The sequence below is a fragment of the Oncorhynchus mykiss genome, chromosome 1 (genome assembly GCF_057628025.1).
Source record: "Oncorhynchus mykiss isolate SJ-2025 chromosome 1, ASM5762802v1, whole genome shotgun sequence".
NCBI classification, from domain to species: domain Eukaryota; kingdom Metazoa; phylum Chordata; class Actinopteri; order Salmoniformes; family Salmonidae; genus Oncorhynchus; species Oncorhynchus mykiss.
Window position 1 is genome coordinate 21551266 of NC_143022.1, and position 23011 is coordinate 21574276.

The window sequence follows — 23011 nt, forward strand, 5'->3', positions numbered from 1 at the left end:
CCATGCAGTTTATTAGGCTACAGATGGCATGGTGTGTGGTCCTCCCACTACGACTCGGGAAACCATGCAGTTTATTAGGCTACAGATGAAATACTGTAAACTATGATTCACTTGGCCGGGTTGTGAAAGTACACAGTGATCTTCATTCTCCTCTCCAATAAATATTGATGGTCTTTTTCTGGTGATATGATGATCGATGCTTTGACAAATAAAATATTCTTATCCATAATAATCTCATCATATAGACTAGCCTACCCACACTGTATCTGGAAACTGTTGGCTATAGCGCACGTGCCAAGACCAGAATAGGCACATTTGTTATAAATATATATAATTTTTAAAAATAAAACAATTTGGGGGGGGGGGACTTTTTAGCCCTTTTTCTCCCCAATTGTGTGATATCCAAATTGGTAGTTACAGTCTTTTCCCATCGCTGCAAATCACGTACAGACTCGGGAGAGGTGAAGGTCGAGAGCCATGCGTCCTCCGAAACACGACCCCGCCAAGCTGCACTGCTTCTTGACACACAGCTCGCTTAACCCGGAAGCCAGCCGTGCATACATTTATTTTGTCCCCCAGCACGAAACGCGATCACAACACGCAGGTTAAAATATTTAAAAAAAACTCTGAACCAATGACATTAATTTGGGGACAGGTCGAAAAGCATTAAAGATGTATGGCAATTTAGCTAGTTAGCTTGGAAGTCAAACAGCTCTGGATTCTCCCAGACTTTAGTAAGAGGATAGGAAATTATAATAGCTCTACTTAACAGTGTGCACAGCACCCACCTTGTAACTAGAATCAACAACAACCTTTGGTACACAACAGGGCAGCGTGACACAGAAGTCATCGGTGTAGTAAAGTCTGAACTGAAGTTGAGCTCAGCCCTCACCTGCAGACTGACACACACAGAGTAGAGGTAATGACGATGGTGCCTCCATGATTTTTCTAAATCATTCAAATGGAAAACTGGGCTTACATGAAAACCTATCGACAAGGGTAGCCAAACAAACAGCCAAAAAACAAGGATGTTCCCATCTGTTCCCATCAATGGTAGCAGGCACACCATTGTGCCACTGTCAGCATTTCTGACAGCAGCAGCCTACAGAAGAGTACAGAGAGGGAGAGATAAGGAGAGAGGGATGGATGCTGAGGAACGAGTGCCTGAGCCAAGGAATTCACTGACTCACAAGGGGAGGGGAGAGGTGTGGTACAAGTGTGGACTCTGAGGATGGAGGAAGGAGAGAACCAAGGAGATGAGAGGATGAGGCTGGGGGCAGGAGAGTACCAAGGAGAGGAGAGGATGAGGCTGGGGGCAGGAGAGTACCAAGGAGAGGAGAGGATGAGGCTGGGGGCAGGAGAGAACCAAGGAGATGAGAGGATGAGGCTGGGGGTAGGAGAGAACCAATGAGAGGGGAGGATGAGGCTGGGGGTAGGAGAGAACCAATGAGATGAGAGGATGAGGCTGGGGGTAGGAGAGAACCAAGGAGAGGGGAGGATGAGGCTGGTGGCAGGAGAGAACCAAGGAGAGGGGAGGATGAGGCTGGGGGCAGGAGAGAACCAAGGAGATGAGAGGATGAGGCTGGGGGTAGGAGAGAACCAAGGAGATGAGAGGATGAGGCTGGGGGTAGGAGAGAACCAAGGAGATGAGAGGATGAGGCTGGGGTAGGAGAGAACCAAGGAGAGGGGAGGATGAGGCTGGGGGTAGGAGAGAACCAAGGAGATGAGAGGATGAGGCTGGGGGTAGGAGAGAACCAAGGAGAGGGGAGGATGAGGCTGGTGGCAGGAGAGAACCAAGGAGAGGGGAGGATGAGGCTGGGGGCAGGAGAGAACCAAGGAGATGAGAGGATGAGGCTGGGGGCAGGAGAGAACCAAGGAGATGAGAGGATGAGGCTGGGGGCAGGAGAGAACCAAGGAGATGAGAGGATGAGGCTGGGGGCAGGAGAGAACCAAGGAGAGGGGAGGATGAGGCTGGGGGCAGGAGAGAACCAAGGAGAGGGGAGGATGAGGCTGGGGGCAGGAGAGAACCAAGGAGATGAGAGGATGAGGCTGGGGGCAGGAGAGAACCAAGGAGAGGGGAGGATGAGGCTGGGGGCAGGAGAGAACCAAGGTGAGGAGAGGATGAGGCTGGGGGCAGGAGAGAACTAAGGAGAGGGGAGGATGAGGCTGGTGGCAGGAGAGAACCAAGGAGAGGGGAGGATGAGGCTGGTGGCAGGAGAGAACCAAGGAGAGGGGAGGATGAGGCTGGGGGCAGGAGAGAACCAAGGAGAGGGGAGGATGAGGCTGGGGGCAGGAGAGAACCAAGGAGAGGAGAAGAGAGGATGAGGCTGGGGGCAGGAGAGAACCAAGGAGAGAGAGGATGAGGCTGGTGGCAGGAGAGAACCAAGGAGAGGGGAGGATGAGGCTGGGGGCAGGAGAGAACCAAGGAGAGGAGAGGATGAGGCTGGGGGCAGGAGAGAACCAAGGAGAGGGGAGGATGAGGCTGGGGGCAGGAGAGAACCAAGGAGATGAGAGGATGAGGCTGGGGGCAGGAGAGAACCAAGGAGAGGGGAGGATGAGGCTGGGGGCAGGAGAGAACCAAGGAGAGGAGGTAGGGCATGCCTAAGTGAGATGAATTATGTCAGCCTGACAGGGGAACTGTTCATTGATCTAAAGCGAAAAATGACAGTTGCTTGAGTGTGAAGGCCTGAATGGAACAAAATGGTGAGATGGTTATTTCACCAACCACGGTTACCCCCACATCATATTCTCACTAACTAACGTGATGATCTCATGTAGAATTAACACTCAACAATATGGGGAGTAGAGCTGGGCGATATGGACAAAAAAATCCATATCGGGATACATTTCCTGAATTGATGCGATAATGATAAATAGAACGCTAAGTTTAACATTCATGTGCAACACCGTTTTCATTATTATTATTATTATCATCATTATTATTATTATTATTATTATTATTATTATTATCATCATCATCCTTTAAAAACTACTACTTATGGTTGTAGCCATCAGTTGTCCCATTAACAATCACCAATAACAGCACACAAAGTGTCAAACTTCACATTAGTCAAGTATAGGCTTCTTATCGCAATGAACAATATCAGAAAAATGCCTGTGATAAGTGATCGGTGTCAATCATTTTTGGTTTAATGTCCCAGCTCTAATGGAGTCAATATATTACAGACAACATTGTCATAGAACAATAATCCCAATCAACCACAGATCAGTGAGATCTTATCCTTATTCAGCAGTAACATTCTGATTACAGGGCACTACAGTGCGACCATTTTACTTACATATGCCCCTAAATATTTTGCTGTGCTACCTGGAATGAAAACTTAGGAGCACCAATGCACCTATAAAAATGTGAGATTCTAACTTTAATATCTCAAATACTTTTTATTGTGCTGCTAAATTTCCTTGAGTGCGTGTCGCTTACATTGTTCAATGTATGTTTGTTCCTCTTTCCATAGGTTATGATGATATAATGAATAGCCTTGGCCTATTGGATGGCTTAGGCCTACTCTACTTATTTAGAATGGTCAGGCTGTCGACTAAGCACGCACCTTTATGATCTCTTATCTGACCAAATGGCCAAGGAAAGAGCCATTCTGAGCAGACAGCAGCAGATGAAGTTGGCCTGTGGAGCTGGAGCACCTACAAATCAGCCCATTATGGCTTATCAGCTGAACCTCGTAATTGGAAGATCTACACCATAAGGCGTGGCACAAACACACACGACTTTAACGGGTGTGTGCGGGTGGAAGTATGAGTGAAAGACTAGTAGCTAAATTTAGACTTGACTGTGAAGTCAAGATGGCATAGTGAAAGGACCTGGAATGTTAGAACGAATTCTTCCTGAAATAACTTCAATAAAACACACAAATATCAGCAGGGAAGCCAAATAATCTCAGGTTGAATTTTTACACGACAGGAGTGTCAGGTTGGGGAGATATCACCAGTAGCTTAAATGATCATCCATACCGCCCTAACAGATCCACAGATGATGCCATCTCTATTGACTCCACACTGCCCTTTCCCACCTGGACAAAAGGAACACCTATGTGAGAATGCTATTCATTGACTAGAGCTGAGCGTTCAACACCATAGTAACCACGAAGCTCATCAATAAGCTAAGGACCCAGGGACTAAACACCTCCCTCTGAAACTAGGTCCTGGACTTACTGACCGCCCCCAGGTGGTAAGGGTAGGTAACAACACAAGCCACGCTGATCCTTAACACGGCCACATTCTCGTCGACAGGGCTGTGGTGGAGCAGGTTGAGAGCTTCAAGTTCCTTGGTGTCCACATCACTAACAAACTAACATGGTTCAAGCACATCAAGACAGTCGTGAAGAGGGCACAACAAAACCTATTACTCCTCAGGAGACTGAAAAAATGTGTCATGGGTCCTCAGATCCTCACTGGGTTCTACAACTGCACCATCGAGAGCATCCTGACTGGTTGCATCACTGCCTGGTATGGCAACTGCTCGGCCTCGGACCACAAGGCACTACAGAGGGTAGTGCGTACGGCCCAGTATATCACTGGGGCCAAGCTTCCTGCCAACCAGGACCTCTATCCCAGGCAGAAGAAGGCCCTAAAAAAAATTGTAAAAGACTCCAGCCACTCTAGTCATAGACTGTTCTCTCTGCTACCACATGGCAAGCGGTACCGGAGCGCCAAGTCTAGGTCCAAGAGGCTCTAAACAGCTTATACCCCAAGCCATAAGACTCCTGAACAGCCAATCAAATGGCCACCCTGACAATTTGCATTGCCCTCCCTCTTTTACACTGCTGCTACTCTGTTATTATCTATGCATAGTCACTTTAATAACTCTACCTACATGCGTTACGTTCCCCAGTTTCTGTGCTGTGGGTTTGGTTGTGTGTGTGTTTCAGGATGGCTTCCTGAAATTCTAAGCAGCTGATTGGTCGGCCCCATCGATGATTGGAAATCTGACCCCGCCCTCTCGTCAGGAGATACAGCTGTCTTCAATTACCGACTCCTTCTCCAGCTGGATAAAAGCCAGTCTTCCTTTGTTAGGAAAGAGAGAGCTTCTTAGTCGGGCTGTATAATTGTCGTAAAGTATTTTGTAGCCGGGCCTGCATGTCAAAAGGACAGCGTTTCTGTTTATTTAAATGGTTTACTTACATTAGTAATTATTGTTTTTGTTCCCAGGGGGAAGGCACCTTGGGAGTGATTAGGCAAGAGGCCTGCGGGCATACATATACCTGTAGTATTTGTCTATGCACACTAGGTAAGACCTGTATTTTGGCTAGCGTGCCAGGTGGTGTTAAGATAGGTAAGGTATGAGAGGGGGCTATTTAACAGTTTCTTTGGTTCCGTCCAGCCCCTTTTCCCCAAATTACTGTGTGAAGGAGGAAATAAATTCCCAGTAACGGTGAAATTGTCATCCTTACCGCACCTGCAATCCCATACCTCTTTCACTCCACGGGGAGTTGTGTTGCGTTACCTCCAAGAGGCATGTGTAACATGAACATATTACCTTGACTAACCGGTGTCCCCACACATTGACTCTGTACCGGTACCCACTGTCTATAGCCTCGCTATTGTTATTTTACTGCTGCTCTTTAATTGTTTGACATTTTAACTGCATTGTTGGTTAGGGGCTTGTAAGTATTTCAAAGACCTTGTATTCAGCGCATATGCCAAATAAAATTTGGTTAGTCACGTGATGTGACATTGTTGGTTTCCTGAAAAACAAGCCTAATTTGCTCTCCAAAGAATGGAGTTAGCTGTATCAAACATCCCCAGGGACGCTGAGTGATTTCCGTGACTACGTGAGAGAATTCTCTCTCCATACGTCAGTTGGCATTCCTACACGGAAAGCTTTCATTGCATGTCTGTGGAAAGCGGTGTTTTCATTTACTTGGTCTAAATTAAACTTAATTTGTCAAATATTTCGCTAACACTCCATCAGCCTCAGGGTGGAAAATTAACACCTGCCAAATGCGGGTAGATTTTGGCCTTGGTGGGTAAGAATGTCTATATTAGCCTAGATCTGGGCTAATGGACAACAATCCAGTTTGTAGCCATCCATTTCTCCATTAACAGTCACCCATATGCTTAAGCTTATATCAAATGTCTAGTATAGGCTACTATACTCAAAATATATAAATGCAACAATGAGTTCATAAGGAAACCAGACAATTGAAAAAGTTGGACCATATCTACAGATTCCACATGACTGGGCAGGGGTGCAGCCAAAGGAAGGCATTGGCCCAGCCAATCAGAATGAGTTTTTCCCACAAATGGCCTTTAGAGAGAAATTGTCCTGGTCTCAGACGATCCTGAATGTGGAGGTCCTGGGCTGGCGTGGTTACACGTGGCCTGCAGTTGTGTGGCAAGTTGGAAGTACTGCCAAATACTCTAAAACAACATTGGAGGCGACTTATGGTAGAGAAACATGAAATGCTCTGGCAACAGCTCTGGTGGACATTCCTGCAGTCAGCATGCCAATTGCACGCTCCCTCAAAACTTTTATAAATAAGACGTCTGTGGCATTGCTTGTGACAACTGCACATTTTAGAGAGCCTTTTATTGTCCCCGGCCCTAGGTGCACCTGTGTAATGATCATTGTTTAATCAGCTTCTTGATATGCCACACCTATCTTGGCAAAGGAAAAATGCTCAAAAGGGATGTAAACCAATAGGATATACTGTACCAGTACAAATCCCAGTGGCAGAATAGCATGGTGTCCGTTTAGTCTACACTTCTCTACATGAATTGTTTTCTTATGTGTGAAGATTTCCATGCATGCATTCCTGTACATTCAGTGCAATGTGCACACTCAAACTGAACTTTTATTTTCACCCATAGCTAAGCAGCAACACTCCTGCATGTCCCTCCCTAGACTGATTCATGGGAGTCTTGTGCTGAAGTATTGCCTTGCCTCTTGTCAGAGTCAGCGCTCTTCTCACAAGGGACATGATAACTGTATGTCAAGGCTGGAAGATTAAGAGGACCAGCTAACATGACGGGACTGACACAGCTGGCTCAGCAACTCCACACATACACACACGTTAGGAGGAAATCCATTGCACACATTCTGCTATTACGCAACCGCTATTAAAGTATGTTATGTGGCATGACATGCAAGTTGACTGCACTGTAAATAAAGTTAGGCCCACATTTTAATGTGAAATGCGAGCTTTTGCTTTCAGAAATCTGTAAAGTATCAATAAATCTCCCCAAAAAGTGAAACTGGGCTGGAGTGAATGTTAGAAATATCTTCACCTCATTTAGTTGACAGGAACACTGCACATTACTCACTATTTGTAGTTCTCAGTGTCAAATTGCCAGAGTTAGGCCTAGCAATGAAGCTATTTATCATCGTATTCCCTGGCTAAAACAGATTCAATGAGAAGGATGAGCTTACAAAAAATAGATAATAAGGAACTGCAATGGCCTAGTAGGCAAATTCATTTTTTGAACCATCAGTTTTGCTTCCAAAAATACAGTGATAAGAAACGTAATTTTAAAGAAAGCCAATCCACTATCACCAACATTTGAGATGAGCCGAACCTTCACAAACCTCATTATTTCCAGAGCCCTCTACAGAAGAGAGGACATGCAGAAAAGGTTTAATCAAGTGGGTTTCTGGCACTGTCGGATGAAGGGATTTGGAATCAGTCCACAGTGTTGAAAGCCAAGAAAAATAGCAAGAGGAGAAAACCTAGACTGTGCATTCAAATTCAGCTATATGAAATGTTCTCATCTGGCCATTGCAGCACAGCCATCATACATAACCTTTAAAAATAATAATATTTCTGAATAGATTACAGTATAGGTAACCTAGGCTATACCTCTAAGTTATACCCTGATGAAGACAGCTTGTCTGTCGAAACGCTGGTTATAAGGTTATTAAATTATTGTATCTGAGCCCCTAGAGTGTGCGGCTCTCCTTTTCAAGTATACCTCAAAGTAGACCTATAGAATCATGGCCTGGATAGAACTCGAATCAGGAAGTATTGCATACAGTTAATAGAAAAATAAGACAAACTGGGGAAAAATGCTATGAATAAAACAAGATTATTTTCAAATCCTTGAATGCATTCTTCAGATTTATTTCAAAGATAGTAGCTAGCTAGACAGCTAAACTATACCTGCCATATTTTACACACTACAAGGTAAGCGTCACTGTCAGTCAGTGATGCACGGCTCCAGGATTTCTGGCCTCGAGTCGTAGGAGTCGACTCTTGCTCGACTCCCAAAATACACAAACGGATGCGCACACACCACCTCATTATTGCAGACTCTTACTAGGAAGTCTACATTTGCGTTCTGGGGGACTGACATCAGCACGAGCTGCCCATTTGCTCATCAATTTAGCATATAAATGGCCTAGGTGATGTGTAGAAACTAGAATATTTCTGCTGTCATTTTATTTTTTAAATCTAATAATTGACCCTTATAACGGAAGCCTTGTTTTTTTTATTCTAGGCGTGAAAATGGATGAGAAAATTAAAATGTACCATTTCCAAAAAGTTTAGCGGGTATGATGCTTTGCGATCTATTGCCTAGGACAGGCCTAATTAAACTGATGCATTTGTCGATGTTCAACTTCAATTCACTGGCACCACGAAGAACAGCGTAGCCATGCTCAATGACAGCCTGATATGCACGTTAATATGTTTTTGGTTAATTTCTAGACATTTCTAGATACAGATGACAAAGATTTGGTTCTGACTGCCCGGACTCGCTTTCCCTCGCCGCCTCCTCGTTATGAAAAACGCTAGTGTGTGTTTGGTCTTCGGTCTGTTGCGTGTAGAATAGCTCAGCCTACTCATTGATAACCCCTACTTCAGTGAACTTGTGAGAGACATTGCAAGCCAAGAAATGGCGACATACAGCATTGCGATAGTCTACATCTTATTACCGATGCACGGTTCTGGCGGTTTGCCTGGTAGCGGACACGTCTACCCATGCCTGGCTGTGCACCCTCCCATCTCTTGCTATCTTGCTCTTTCTTTGCTGTGAAAGATGCAAGAGTTTGTGTACGGCAAATAGTTTCCTACATTGCTAAAATACTGAATTCTAGGACTTGATTCCGCTAGCTTGACAACCAGAAATGGGAGTCGACTCCTCACTACTACTGGCACGCTTATTCATCAAGGAATTTTCGGGTGCTTGCGAATGTCAAAGTTAAACATTTGACAAATTACTTATTTTCACCCTGTATGAAATGCAATTGATGTGGCATTCAGTGAGTTAGCTTGCTGCTAACGTTAGTCGGTATGGCTAGCAGCTAGCTCGCATAGCTTGCTTACACCCCTTGCATGGCTAGAAGATGAAACACAGAACCACAGCCACGGCTGGAACTGCATCAACACAGATAGCTAATACAATGCCAGATATAGCTACAATCAATACAAATATTTAGTTACCGAAGTCGCTATCCATTCCATAGCTTACTCCAATGACAGTGTCCGCATCCTCGGATGCTGTGGCCCCGGAAAAAGGACTCGCTTCCCTGGCCTCTGACAGCCCAACCGCTCCCTCGGCTACTGGCAGTGCTGCTTCCATCCAGACTCCCGGAGAAAGGGCAAGCCTTCCGAATGAAAGACCAACTGCGATGGTGCGATTCAGCGAAAAAGAACGGTTGTTGAATGAAAGACCAACTGCGATGCCGCGAAAAAGAACGGTTGTTATTCAGCGTCCTACAGCTAAACCATACGATGAAATTAGAACAATAAATTCAGTGTGATATCCGTTATGGACCAGGCATCCGTGCAGTGGTTATCAGCCCGTTGGCGACACAGGTCCTCTCGGTTCGACTGCACTTTCTGCTGTCGCTGGCTTGATGCTGTGCATTCTGTCTCCCTCCGACTGATTCTTGAAGAACTGCTGACATTGACTTGGCTGTACGTCACGCATTCTCCTGTGCAAGGCAATGATACATTAAATATAGCTACAATAAACCAAATTAACTGCTTGATTGAATCCTTCCTCTTTTAATTGACGAGGAAAAAGGTTTTATCCTCAAAAAGGGTGACTAGCTACCGACCTTCGCCCCTGTCCATGACCTTTCAAAATGGATGATGACCAGAGCATCTATTGAGCATGAATTCTGCACAAAGATGGAATACTCTAACATATTGATTGTTCCCATCAACAAAAGCCAGGGATTGCCTTTGATGTCTGATATCCTTGGCACTGCTCCTCTTCCAACATCGGAAAACCTCAGGTTGCAGAATGACTGACAGGCACCTGCAGAGGCATGAAGGCTTCTGCTCTTCTTGGTAGGAGAGTTAAAAGGAAAATAGCATTTGTGGTATTATAGAATGGCTGGGCTTTGTTGTTATTTTGCCAACTATCAGGTCCTCAAGTTTATTCTGGTTGGCAAAGTGCTCTTCTTAACTTAATCAACTGAAAGAAGAGCTGTTGTTGTGAATGGCAATGTGAACTGCATTTCGAACTAACCTGACCCGTCCATCTACAGAACTTGATTAAATCTGACTGGTCTTAATGTTGATTATTAATCAAAGGCAGATTCATCATGAGTGTTAATTTGTGATTATAAACTGTGTGGTTCGAGTACTGAATGCTGGTTGGCTGAAAGCCGTACTATTTCAGACTGTATACCACAGGTATGACAAATTATCTTTGTGTTCTAATTACATTGGTAACCAGTTTCTAATAGCAATAAGGCACCTCAGGGGTGTGTGGTATATGGCCAATATACCACAGCTAAGGGCTGTATCCAGGCCCTTATGCTTTGAAAACGCAGACAGCGTCAATGCATTTTGGTAAACCAGAATTACATTCATTTCCAATGAAACGCTGTGTTTGCCTTGCAGCATTGCATTGCAGAGGCAGTTGCAGTGTGTTCAGTGTGGTGCATACGTTGGACTTATCAAACCTATGCATAGACGGCTTGACAAAAACAGTAGCAGAAGGTGAATGTTGAAATTTTGTTTTATACATATCCAGATGATACTGCATACTATTTTGCGCAATGACGCTGTCGGTGTGTTAGCCGTGGTATATTGACCATATACTGTACCACACCCCCTTGTGCCTTATTGCGTAATTATAAACCCGGGTGGTTTGAGTCCTGAATGCTGGTTGAGTGAAATCTGTGGTACATCAGCACCTATACCACGGTATGGCAAACATTTTTTTTTTACTATTGTAATTACATTGGTATCCAGTTTGTAATATCAATAAGGCACCTCTGGGGTTTGTGGGGTATGTGGCCAATATTCCACAGCTAGGGGCTGTATCCAGCACACACCTTCTCAGGCCTTATTGCTTAAGTATATACTCAGTGGCCAACAGTCTCTGTCAACAGAGCAAAGGGATGACTGGCGAGTGACTATGGTTGCACCATTTTTGTTCTCAAATCCAGTAGAGGGCAGTGTAACATTTATTTCAGCAGAACAGATTCACAAATTCAATTTCAAGCACTACCACTCATATGAAGGAATGCTCTCAGGTGGTAAATCTAAATTACTATTTCCTTTTTAGGTAATCAGTAACTTGAACTTCTTGTTGCATCACATGGAACAACCTTGTCCACATCATCAACTCATGGCAAAACATCAGCATAGCAAAACAGGTTAGTAACAGGAACTATGGTTTTATTACTGTTCTACTTGTGTAGTATGTGATGGGAATTAAAAACAAGAAACAAAGACATTGAAAGACGCATTCCCCATTGACAATAAACACACTTGACAACATAATTAACACAAAGTAGTTTAGTTTATTATAGAATATGACACTAAGATCATATTTGTAATTATGCACATTCCGTTTTAAGTATTCAAAGGGAACAGTTGTAGAGGTCAGGGTTCCTCTCCGGTGTACTGGCTGGGTATAGGGGGTCCTCCCAGGGGGTTGCACGCCATTTTCATCAGGTCTGTCCTGTCCGTCAGGCGGGTTTGTGGACAGACCGTCACTGGTCTGGGGAATGGACCCACTCACACCCATTGGCTGACCGGGGGGGCAGGGGGGTGGCGATGGAGTATCAGTGCATTAGTCCGTCAGTCATGGAAGAATTACAGGTACTTAGGAAGATCCTTCTCCACCACCTGAAAGGAAGGAGAAGATAAAGGTATGATGAATTGCATCCATGTCTCTTTTTTCTGAACAATGATTTATTTGTTTTTCTTGCATGTCCTAAGACAGTTTCAAGATACAATACTTGCAAAAATGTACAATTCAATAGGGAGAAAAAACAAAATGAATGAAAAAAAAGAAAAACAACAGGATACAAATAAGGACAAAATCAAACTAAAACCAAATAGGTTTCAGTATTTCCAAATTCAATCAGCCTATTCAAATTACAATCTCAAAGGTTACCAACCCAGAGCCACATAGGAATATTAAAGGTAGACAAAGCAGGGCAATCCCATCTCCCATCCACAAGACCAAACATTGTTGTTAAATTAGGTCTTGCAAGTGGGAGGCAGCATATGACCAATTGACCAGAGTTTTGGGCTTGGCCCCACGCAGTCTGGCAGTGGATCTTTCCAGCTGTGCAATATCCTAGTATATAAACAACCAACATGTGCAAAGGGCAATAGCAGGTTCAAACCAACCCATTAGAATAGGTTTTTTTGCCTGCTGTTAATGCAACCATAACAATCTGCCTTTGAGGGATAAGATAAGGAAATGCTAGAGCAGGTAGATTCCTGCCAAGAAAACAATTGAAAACACTTGAACCCAAAGAGACTTTACCGGTAAACAGCTCCAAAATATATGCATATAATTTCCCAACTCAGATTGGGTACATTTATTACACATAACTATCCACAAGCTTCATTTTGAACCTTCACTCTGGGGTAAAATAAAGCCTTTGAGAAAATGTAATAGGTTGATGGGCAAGGCTCTTAGAAGAGGCACATTTTTTTCCCCATATTGTGGTCCAATCCCATTTATACCCTGAACTTTGCAGGTCATTCTCCCAGACCTTCATAACAGGTAGATGTTTTATATTATGAGTCACCAGCCAATCACATAGTGAGGACACCATTCCAGCATCCATGTCTTTTACTTGATTTTCAGTTATGTTTCTCTCCTTATATGGATTTAATATAATTGGATTTCATTTGTTAGATAAGAGCCATAACAGTAGCCAGCTATAGACACTTGTGGTGTGTTGGATTTCCCATTCAGGAGAGACACTATGAGAGATACAGTGGGGCAAAAAAGTATTTAGTCAGCAGAAGAAGAAAAAAAATCCAGAAAATCACATTGTAGGATTTTTAATGAATTTATTTGCAAATTATGGTGGAAAATAAGTATTTGGTAAATAACAAAAGTTTCTCAATACTTTGTTATATACCCTTTGTTGGCAATGACAGAGGTCAAACGTTTTCTGTAAGTCTTCACAAGGTTTTCACACACTGTGGCTGGTATTTTGGCCCATTCCTCCATGCAGATCTCCTCTAGAGCAGTGATGTTTTGGGGCTGTTGCTGGGCAACACGGACTTTCAACTCCCTCCAAAGATTTTCTATGGGGTTGAGATCTGGAGACTGGCTAGGCAACTCTAGGACCTTGAAATGCTTCTTACGAAGCCACTCCTTCGTTGCCCGGGCGGTGTGTTTGGGATCATTGTCATGCTGAAAGACCCAGCCACGTTTCATCTTCAATGCCCTTGCTGATGGAAGGAGGTTTTCACTCAAAATCTCACGATACATGGCCCCATTCATTCTTTCCTTTACACGGATCAGTCGTCCTGGTCCCTTTGCAGAAAAACAGCCCCAAAGCATGATGTCTCGACTTGCAGACTTGTTTTTGAGTTGCTGTGCGTTTTGTTGCCAACCTGTTTTGCTACCTGACAAATTTACGGTTTTTACTTTTTAATTACCGTTTATATTTTTGTTTTTTCCTACTCAACTTTTTCACTCCGGACGCTTTATCTGGACACGGTTCGTCAGGACCTCCAACAGCCGAAGCTAAGTAGTAACATTAACATGATGCCTTCTAATTGCAGTCGCTGTACTCGCCTTACGGCGAGGATAGCTGTGCTACAAGCCCAGCTTGAGACGCAATCGCTAGGCAAGGGTAATTTCAGTGTAGGAAAGGATGAAACAGCGTCTGTGCCACCAGTAAGTACAGATAGTAGTATAAATCCCCTGGCACAGTCCCCGCAGCCGGACAACTTTCTCACGGTTTCTGGAGGGAAATGCTGTAGGAACGCTCAACCGGTGTCGCTCATTCAGCCGACAGAAACTTTCAACCGGTTTTCCCCATTAAGCAGCGGGTCGGAGTCAGAGGCCGAGTCTTCTCTGGTCTCTACTCCTCCCGTTACGGGGTCTGAGACGCCGAAGCTTCCCACCATTAGCTCTGACAAATTGAAAACTCTAGTCATTGGCGACTCCATTACCCACAGTATTAGACTTGAGAATCATCCAGCGATCATACACTGTTTACCGGGGGGCAGGGCTAACGACGTTAAGGCTAATCTGAAGATGGTGCTGGCTAAAGCTAAAACTGGCGAGTGTAGAGAGTATAGAGATATTGTTATCCACGTCGGCACCAACGATGTTAGGATGAAACAGTCAGAGATCACCAAGCGCAACATAGCTTCTGCGTGTAAATCAGCTAGAAAGATGTGTCGGCATCGAGTAATTGTCTCTGGCCCCCTCCCAGTTAGGGGGAGTGATGAGCTCTACAGCAGAGTCTCACAACTCAATCGCTGGTTGAAAACTGTTTTCTGCCCCTCCCAAAATATAGAATTTGTAGATAATTGGCCCTCTTTCTGGGACTCACCCACAAACAGGACCAAGCCTGACCTGCTGAGGAGTGACGGACTCCATCCTAGCTGGAGGGGTGCTCTCATTTTATCTACCAACATAGACAGGGCTCTAACTCCTCTAGCTCCACAATGAAATAGGGTGCAGGCCAGGCAGCAGGCTGTTAGCCAGCCTGCCAGCATAGTGGAGTCTGCCACTAGCACAGTCAGTGTAGTCAGCTCAGCTATCACCATTGAGACCGTGTCTGTGCCTCGACCTAGGTTGGGCAAAACTAAACATGGCAGTGTTCGCCTTAGCAATCTCACTAGGATAAAGACCACCTCCATTCCTGTCATTATTGAAAGAGATCATGATACCTCACATCTCAAAATAGGGCTACTTAATGTTAGATCCCTTACTTCAAAGGCAATTATAGTCAATGAACTAATCACTGATCATAATCTTGATGTGATTGGCCTGACTGAAACATGGCTTAAGCCTGATGAATTTACTGTGTTAAATGAGGCCTCACCTCCTGGCTACACTAGTGACCATATCCCCCGTGCATCCCGCAAAGGCGGAGGTGTTGCTAACATTTACGATAGCAAATTTCAATTTACAAAAAAAAAAATGACGTTTTCGTCTTTTGAGCTTCTAGTCATGAAATCTATGCAGCCTACTCAATCACTTTTTATAGCTACTGTTTACAGGCCTCCTGGGCCATATACAGCGTTCCTCACTGAGTTCCCTGAATTCCTATCGGACCTTGTAGTCATAGCGGATAATATTCTAATCTTTGGTGACTTTAATATTCACATGGAAAAGTCCACAGACCCACTCCAAAAGGCTTTCGGAGCCATCATCGACTCAGTGGGTTTTGTCCAACATGTCTCTGGACCCACTCACTGTCACAGTCATACGCTGGACCTAGTTTTGTCCCATGGAATAAATGTTGTGGATCTTAATGTTTTTCCTCATAATCCTGGACTATCGGACCACCATTTTATTACGTTTGCAATTGCAACAAATAATCTGCTCAGACCCCAACCAAGGATCATCAAAAGTCGTGCTATAAATTCACAGACAACACAAAGATTCCTTGATGTCCTTCCAGACTCCTTCTGCCTACCCAAGGACGCCAGAGGACAAAAATCAGTTAACCACCTAACTGAGGAACTCAACTTAACCTTGCGCAATACCCTAGATGCAGTTGCACCCCTAAAAACTAAAAACATTTCTCATAAGAAACTAGCTCCCTGGTACACAGAAAATACCCGAGCTCTGAAGCAAGCTTCCAGAAAATTGGAACGGAAATGGCGCCACACCAAACTGGAAGTCTTCCGACTAGCTTGGAAAGACAGTACTGTGCAGTACCGAAGAGCCCTTACTGCTGCTCGATCATCCTATTTTTCTAACTTAATTGAGGAAAATAAGAACAATCCGAAATTCCTTTTTGATACTGTCGCAAAGCTAACTAAAAAGCAGCATTCCCCAAGAGAGGATGACTTTCACTTTAGCAGTGATAAATTCATGAACTTCTTTGAGGAAAAGATTATGATTATTAGAAAGCAAATTACGGACTCTTCCTTAAATCTGCGTATTCCTTCAAAGCTCAGTTGTCCTGAGTCTGCACAACTCTGCCAGGACCTAGGATCAAGAGAGACACTCAAGTGTTTTAGTACTATATCTCTTGACACAATGATGAAAATAATCATGGCCTCTAAACCTTCAAGCTGCATACTGGACCCTATTCCAACTAAACTACTGAAAGAGCTGCTTCCTGTGCTTGGCCCTCCTATGTTGAACATAATAAACGGCTCTCTATCCACCGGATGTGTACCAAACTCACTAAAAGTGGCAGTAATAAAGCCTCTCTTGAAAAAGCCAAACCTTGACCCAGAAAATATAAAAAACTAAATCGGCCTATATCGAATCTTCCATTCCTCTCAAAAATTTTAGAAAAGGCTGTTGCGCAACAACTCACTGCCTTCCTGAAGACAAACAATGTATACGAAATGCTTCAGTCTGGTTTTAGACCCCATCATAGCACTGAGACGGCACTTGTGAAGGTGGTAAATGACATTTTAATGGCATCGGACCGAGGCTCTGCATCTGTCCTCGTGCTCCTAGACCTTAGTGCTGCTTTTGATACCATCGATCACCACATTCTTTTGGAGAGATTGGAAACCCAAATTGGTCTACACGGACAAGTTCTGGCCTGGTTTAGATCTTATCTGTCGGAAAGATATCAGTTTGTCTCTGTGAATGGTCTGTCCTCTGACAAATCAACTGTAAATTTCGGTGTTCCTCAAGGTTCCGTTTTAGGACCACTATTGTTTTCACTATATATTTTACCTCTTGGGGATGTTATTCGAAAACATAATGTTAACTTTCACTGCTATGCGGATGACACACAGCTGTACATTTCAATTAAACATGGTGAAGCCCCAAAATTGCCCTTGCTAGAAGAATGTGTTTCAGACATAAGGAAGTGGATGGCTGCAAACTTTCTACTTTTAAACTCGGACAAAACAGAGATGCTTGTTCTAGGTCTCAAGAAACAAAGAGATCTTCTGTTGAATCTGACAATTAATCTTAATGGTTGTACAGTCGTCTCAAATAAAACTGTGAAGGACCTCGGCGTTACTCTGGACCCTGATCTCTCTTTTGAAGAACATATCAAGACCATTTCAAGGACAGCTTTTTTCCATCTACGTAACATTGCAAAAATCAGGAACTTTCTGTCCAAAAATGATGCAGAAAAATTAATCCATGCTTTTGTCACTTCCAGGTTAGACTACTGCAATGCTCTACTTTCCGGCTACCCGGATAAAGCACTAAATAAACTTCAGTTAGTGCTAAATACGGCTGCTAGAATCCTGACTAGAACCAAAAAATTTGATCATATTACTCCAGTGCTAGCCTCTCTACACTGGCTTCCTGCAAGGGCTGATTTCAAGGTTTTACTGCTAACCTACAAAGCATTACATGGGCTTGCTCTTATCTATCTCTCTGATTTGGTCCTGCCGTACATACCTACACGTACGCTACGGTCACAAGACGCAGGCCTCCTAATTGTCCCTAGAATTTTTAAGCAAACAGCTGGAGGCAGGGCTTTCTCCTATAGAGCTCCATTTTTATGGAACGGTCTGCCTACCCATGTCAGAGACGCAAACTCGGTCTCAACCTTTAAGTCTCTACTGAAGACTCATCTCTTCAGTGGGTCATATGATTGAGTGTAGTCTGGCCCAGGAGTGGGAGGGTGAACGGAAAGGCTCTGGAGCAACGAACCACCCTTGCTGTCTCTGCCTGGCCGGTTCCCCTCTTTCCACTGGGATTCTCTGCCTCTAACCCTATTACAGGGGCTGAGTCACTGGCTTTACTGGGGCTCTCTCATGCCGTCCCTGGAGGGGGTGCGTCACCTGAGTGGGTTGAGTCACTGATGTGGTCATCCTGTCTGGGTTGCCCCCCCCTTAAGTTGTGCCGTGGCGGAGGTCTTTGTGGGCTATACTCAGGCTTGTCTCAGGATGGTATGTTGGTGGTTGAAGATATCCCTCTAGTGGTGTGGGGGCTGTGCTTTGGCAAAGTGGGTGGGGTTATATCCTTCCTGTTTGGCCCTGTCCGGGGGTGTCCTCGGAGTGGGCCACAGTGTCTCCTGACCCCTCCTGTCTCAGCCTCCAGTATTTATGCTGCAGTAGTTTATGTGTCGGGGGGCTAGGGTCAGTTTGTTATATCTGGAGTACTTCTCCTGTCCTATTCGGTGTCCTGTGTGAATCTAAGTGTGCGTTCTCTAATTCTCTCCTTCTCTCTTTCTCTCTCTCGGAGGACCTGAGCCCTAGGACCATGCCCCAGGACTACCTGACATGATGACTCCTTGCTGTCCCCAGTCCACCTGACTGTGCTGCTGCTCCAGTTTCAACTATTCTGCCTTATTATTATTCGACCATGCTGGTCATTTATGAACATTTGAACATCTTGACCATGTTTTGTTATAATCTCCACCCGGCACAGCCAGAAGAGGACTGGCCACCCCACATAGCCTGGTTCCTCTCTAGGTTTCTTCCTAGGTTTTGGCCTTTCTAGGGAGTTTTTCCTAGCCACCGTGCTTCTTCACCTGCATTGCTTGCTGTTTGGGGTTTTAGGCTGGGTTTCTGTACAGCACTTTGAGATATCAGCTGATGTACAAAGGGCTATATAAAATAAATTTGATTGATTGAATTTGATGTCTCCACCCCCATGCTTCACAGTAGGTATGGTGTTCTTTGGATGCAACTCAGCATTCTTTGTCCTCCAAACACAACGAGTTGAGTTTTTACCAAAAAGTTATATTTTGGTTTCATCTGATCATATGACATTCTACCAATCTTCTTCTGGATCATCCAAATGCTCTCTAGCAAACTTCAGACGGGCCTGGACATGTACTGGCTTAAGCAGGGGGACACGTCTGGCACTGCACGATTTGAGTCCCTGGCGGCGTAGTGAGTTACTGATGGTAGGCTTTGGTCCCAGCTATCTGCAGGTCATTCACTAGATCCCCCCGTGTGGTTCTGGGAATTTTGCTCACCGTTCTTGTGATCATTTTGACCCACATGGGGTGAGATCTTGCGTGGAGCCCCAGATCGAGGGAGATTATCAGTGGTCTTGTGTGTCTTCCATTTCCTAATAATTGCTCCCACAGTTGATTTCTTCAAACCAAGCTGCTTACCTATTGCAGATTCAGTCTTCCCAGCCTGTTGCAGGTCTACAATTTTTTTTCTGGTGTCCTTTGACAGCTCTTTGGTCTTGGCCATAGTGGAGTTTGGAGTGTGACTGTTTGAGGTTGTGGACAGGTGTCTTTCAAACAGGTGCCATTAATACAGGTAACGAGTGGAGGACAGAGGAGCCTCTTAAAGAAGAAGTTACAGGTCTGTGAGAGCCAGAAATCTTGCTTGTTTGTTGGTAACCAAATACTTATTTTCCACCATAATTTGCAAATAAATTCATTAAAAATCCTAAATGTGATTTTCTGGATTTTTTTTTCTCATTTTGTCTGTCATAGTTGAAGTGTACCTATGATGAAAATTACAGGCCTCTCTCATCTTTTTAAGTGGGAGAACTTGCACAATTGGTGGCTGACTAAATACTTTTTTGCAACCCACTGTATACCATGTTTGAGCAGCCATTAAAGAAAGCATGCCCTATATTCACATTTTCTGTGTGCTTGATAGAGGATCCCCCCCCCCCCCCCACTCACTCCCCACTACTTCCAATTTTACAGGGTTGTATTCACATAAAAAAAATTCCAGGAAGCATTTATAAATGGTCGATAATGCATCATTTCAGTAGCAAAGTCACAAGGCAGAATGATGGAGAGGGTTATTCCAGGCCAGCCCTGAGGTTATGGCTGAGTGCTACATCACATGGACGTACGTGTCAGTGAGCCCATCATAGGCCTGTGCTGTAATTACAGTCATTGACTTACACTGGGATCATCCATTGGTCCATATCTCTTCATAACCTGGCCCTCTCTGTTGATCAGGAACTACAAATACAGAAAGAAGAAGCAATGGACATTGAAACTCATTCTGCATTAAAGATTCAGTCCGGGATTAAAAACACTTACAAATTCATAACAGAAGAATCACTTTAAACTTCCATGATCTAACTGCAAAATCTGATAATAGTCATTAGGTGTTTTTGTTTTCAATTCGTTAACCCCACAACTCTCCAACTCATAAATGCTGAAATATACTTCCATTTAAGTATGTATTTGTATGACACTGGGCCAAGAAAGACAATAATAATAAGACTACCATTTTCATTTTATTAAGAGAGGCTATAACATTGAACTCAATGGGCATGCAATGAGCAACCTTTGCTTTCACCAGAGATAAACGCTTGGCATATAAATCTGGGTAACTCCTATGTCAACTTTCTGCTGATGGGGATATATGATGATGACTAATAAGAAATATTTACCTTTGTGAAATTCCACTTGATGCCACTGTTGGGAAGAAAACAAGATCATAAGATAAAGTAATCATTAACACAGTGACAACAACCAAACTCATACATGTTACATTTGAAATATCTGCTTATATTACGGTATATAAGCTATTATCAAATACTTTGCGGAGCATTAGTAAGCAGTTTGTAAATAATTTGATATAATGTATTTAAAGTATTAACAGCGGTCTAAGGCACTGCATCTCAGTGCAAGAAGTGACACTACAGTCCCTGGTTCAAATCCAGGCTGAATCACATCCGGCCGTGATTGGGAGTCCCATAGGGCGGTGCACAATTAGCCCAGCGTCATCCGGGTTTGGCCGTCATTGTAAATAAGAATTTGTTCTTAAATGACTTACCTGGTTAAATAAAAAATACAATATATTTTATATTCATGGCCATCAAAAATGATATGCGAGTCTAATCACGCTAGTTGTGACACGTCTCTCCAAAACGTTTCCACTTACTTTCCCAGGAAGCCTTTCCCGTTGGGCTGCTCCTTCAGCCACTTCCACAGGGGGTGGGCGTTATCCCCGTTCACGTCAATCTTACTGAACATTGGGAACTCAGCATTGTATGACTTAGCAAAGTCCTTGATCTGAGCTTCAGTGCCAGGTTCCTAAAATGAACACATAAGACACGTAATAAAATGGCAAGAGAATAAATGTTTTAGGTGAGAAAAATGTTTTGATGAAGAGAGGTGTAGCTACCTGACTCCCGAACTGGTTGGAAGGGAAGGCCAGGATGCGTAAACCTTTCTCAGCGTACTTCGCGTGCATCTCCGCAAACTGAGAATAGTTTACCGGGGTTTTCCCTCATTTAGAGGCAACGTTGACGATGATGACAACATCTCCCCTACACAAACACATTAAAAACACAGGAGAGAACAGGTCAGAGGCTTTTGGAAGGGGTATGGTGAATGATATGTAACATGATTGTGGTTATTTAGTATTTTGGAGTGCTGAGTAACTTGTTTTTTCACCCACTAACCTGTATTTCTCCAGGGACACCTCGTTGCCATCAATATCCTTGGCAGAGAAGTCATAAATAGATGTGGCTGTCTGCCAGTCCTCTGTCGGGGCAGACTGCGAGAGAGGTGAGAAGAAATAAAGTAAGTCCAAATATTAAAAGTATACCGTTTGCTGCTAGCTGGCTGGTGTGTGTGCAGGCACGCACGTGTGCTCACTCACACTCACTGTAAAGGAAAGACTCAGCAAATCTCTCTCTCTTTCAGAGTGATCGTCATCACTCAAATGAAATGCCTTTGCTCTCATCCATTCTACACGGAAATCTACATAATAACATATTTCGAAAATGTGTTTGAATGACAGAAAAGCAGCAATTGATGTGTTAAAAAGTTACTGATTACAAGGGTGTATTTCCCCTCCAACAATAAACACACTATGCACCTGGCATACATTCTCAGAAAGATTCGACAGCAGATGTAAACATAAGAAAACCTGCCATATCCAATATCGGCAAAACATTTATCCGTGATCTTACTAAAGTCTGCAGCAAGACAGAGAAAAGGACAGCAGATCCTAGTAGACCCATGATTCCCTTTCAGTAAGGGATGTGACAATATCCCTGTGATTTGACCGCACAGTCTTCTGTCCCACGCACCTTTGACTGACTGAGCCTTTCAGTACAGTACACACTCTAATCCCCCAATTTATGAAACTCTGACAATCAATAACTAGGAAGATATGGCATTCTTCTCTGATAGGATGCTTTTATGCTGACCACTGACAGGCAAAGGATGATAACGCCTGCACAATCAGTGGTCCTCATTACATACTGTTATCTCTTCCTAGAAGTGACACAAAGTGTGACTTGCACAGGACAAAGGTAACCTCATCTTTGGGAACTGACCTTGCTAAATACATAATTCAAAAAGTACAGAACACAGTAGTACTTCTCTATGACTAAATGAACAGTAACATTTCACATTAACAATAACATTTTAAAAAGGATGGAGCAAAACTATCAATATGGTCCAAAAACCCACTATTACACCAAACAACAACTATATTTGGATGTATATTGCCCATATGCAGTTAACTTATGACCTTTGTCAGGATATCATATCAACTTAGATGAACCTTCACTTGACAAAGGCATACAATGAAACAATTTCTGTTTGCGATAGAGATGTTCAATTACAGTAGGCTATTCATACTGTAAGTCTCAACAAATGACTCGCACAAAAGAGCCTAATCATTCTGCAGAGCATGTAAACAAGGGTTTCAAAAAGCCTCAGTTCTTTCCTATTTCAGAGGTTCTTTATTCCATCAAATGTCATAACATCTTTAGC

General features: G+C 43.7%; 2 protein-coding genes across 5 annotated transcripts in view; both read right to left on the reverse strand.

Moving 5' to 3' along the window:
- LOC110505771 (phosphatidylinositol 4-phosphate 5-kinase type-1 gamma) overlaps positions 1-10227 on the reverse strand; it is an 86126-nt gene extending 75899 nt beyond the window's left edge. For 3 of the 4 annotated variants that reach the window (XM_036966107.2, XM_036966143.2, XM_036966021.2), the window contains exon 1: positions 9414-9881. In XM_036966107.2, the coding sequence (XP_036822002.2) occupies positions 9414-9552 (139 nt within the window). In that variant the 5' untranslated portion in view covers positions 9553-9881. Of the gene's footprint in view, positions 1-9413 lie in introns of all 4 variants that reach the window. The other variant, XM_090203610.1, reaches the window with a different exon arrangement.
- Positions 10228-11714: 1487 nt separating this feature from the next.
- Positions 11715-22341, reverse strand: gpx4a (glutathione peroxidase 4a). The gene is made up of 7 exons (XM_021585624.3): positions 22201-22341; positions 21688-21782; positions 21408-21552; positions 21165-21316; positions 20671-20695; positions 20174-20233; positions 11715-12062 (listed from the first exon to the last, which is right to left on the reverse strand). The coding sequence occupies exons 1-7, from the start codon at positions 22249-22251 to the stop codon at positions 12030-12032; spliced, it is 561 nt and encodes a 186-aa protein (XP_021441299.1). The 5' UTR covers positions 22252-22341; the 3' UTR covers positions 11715-12029.
- Between the last annotated feature and the right edge of the window lie 670 nt (positions 22342-23011).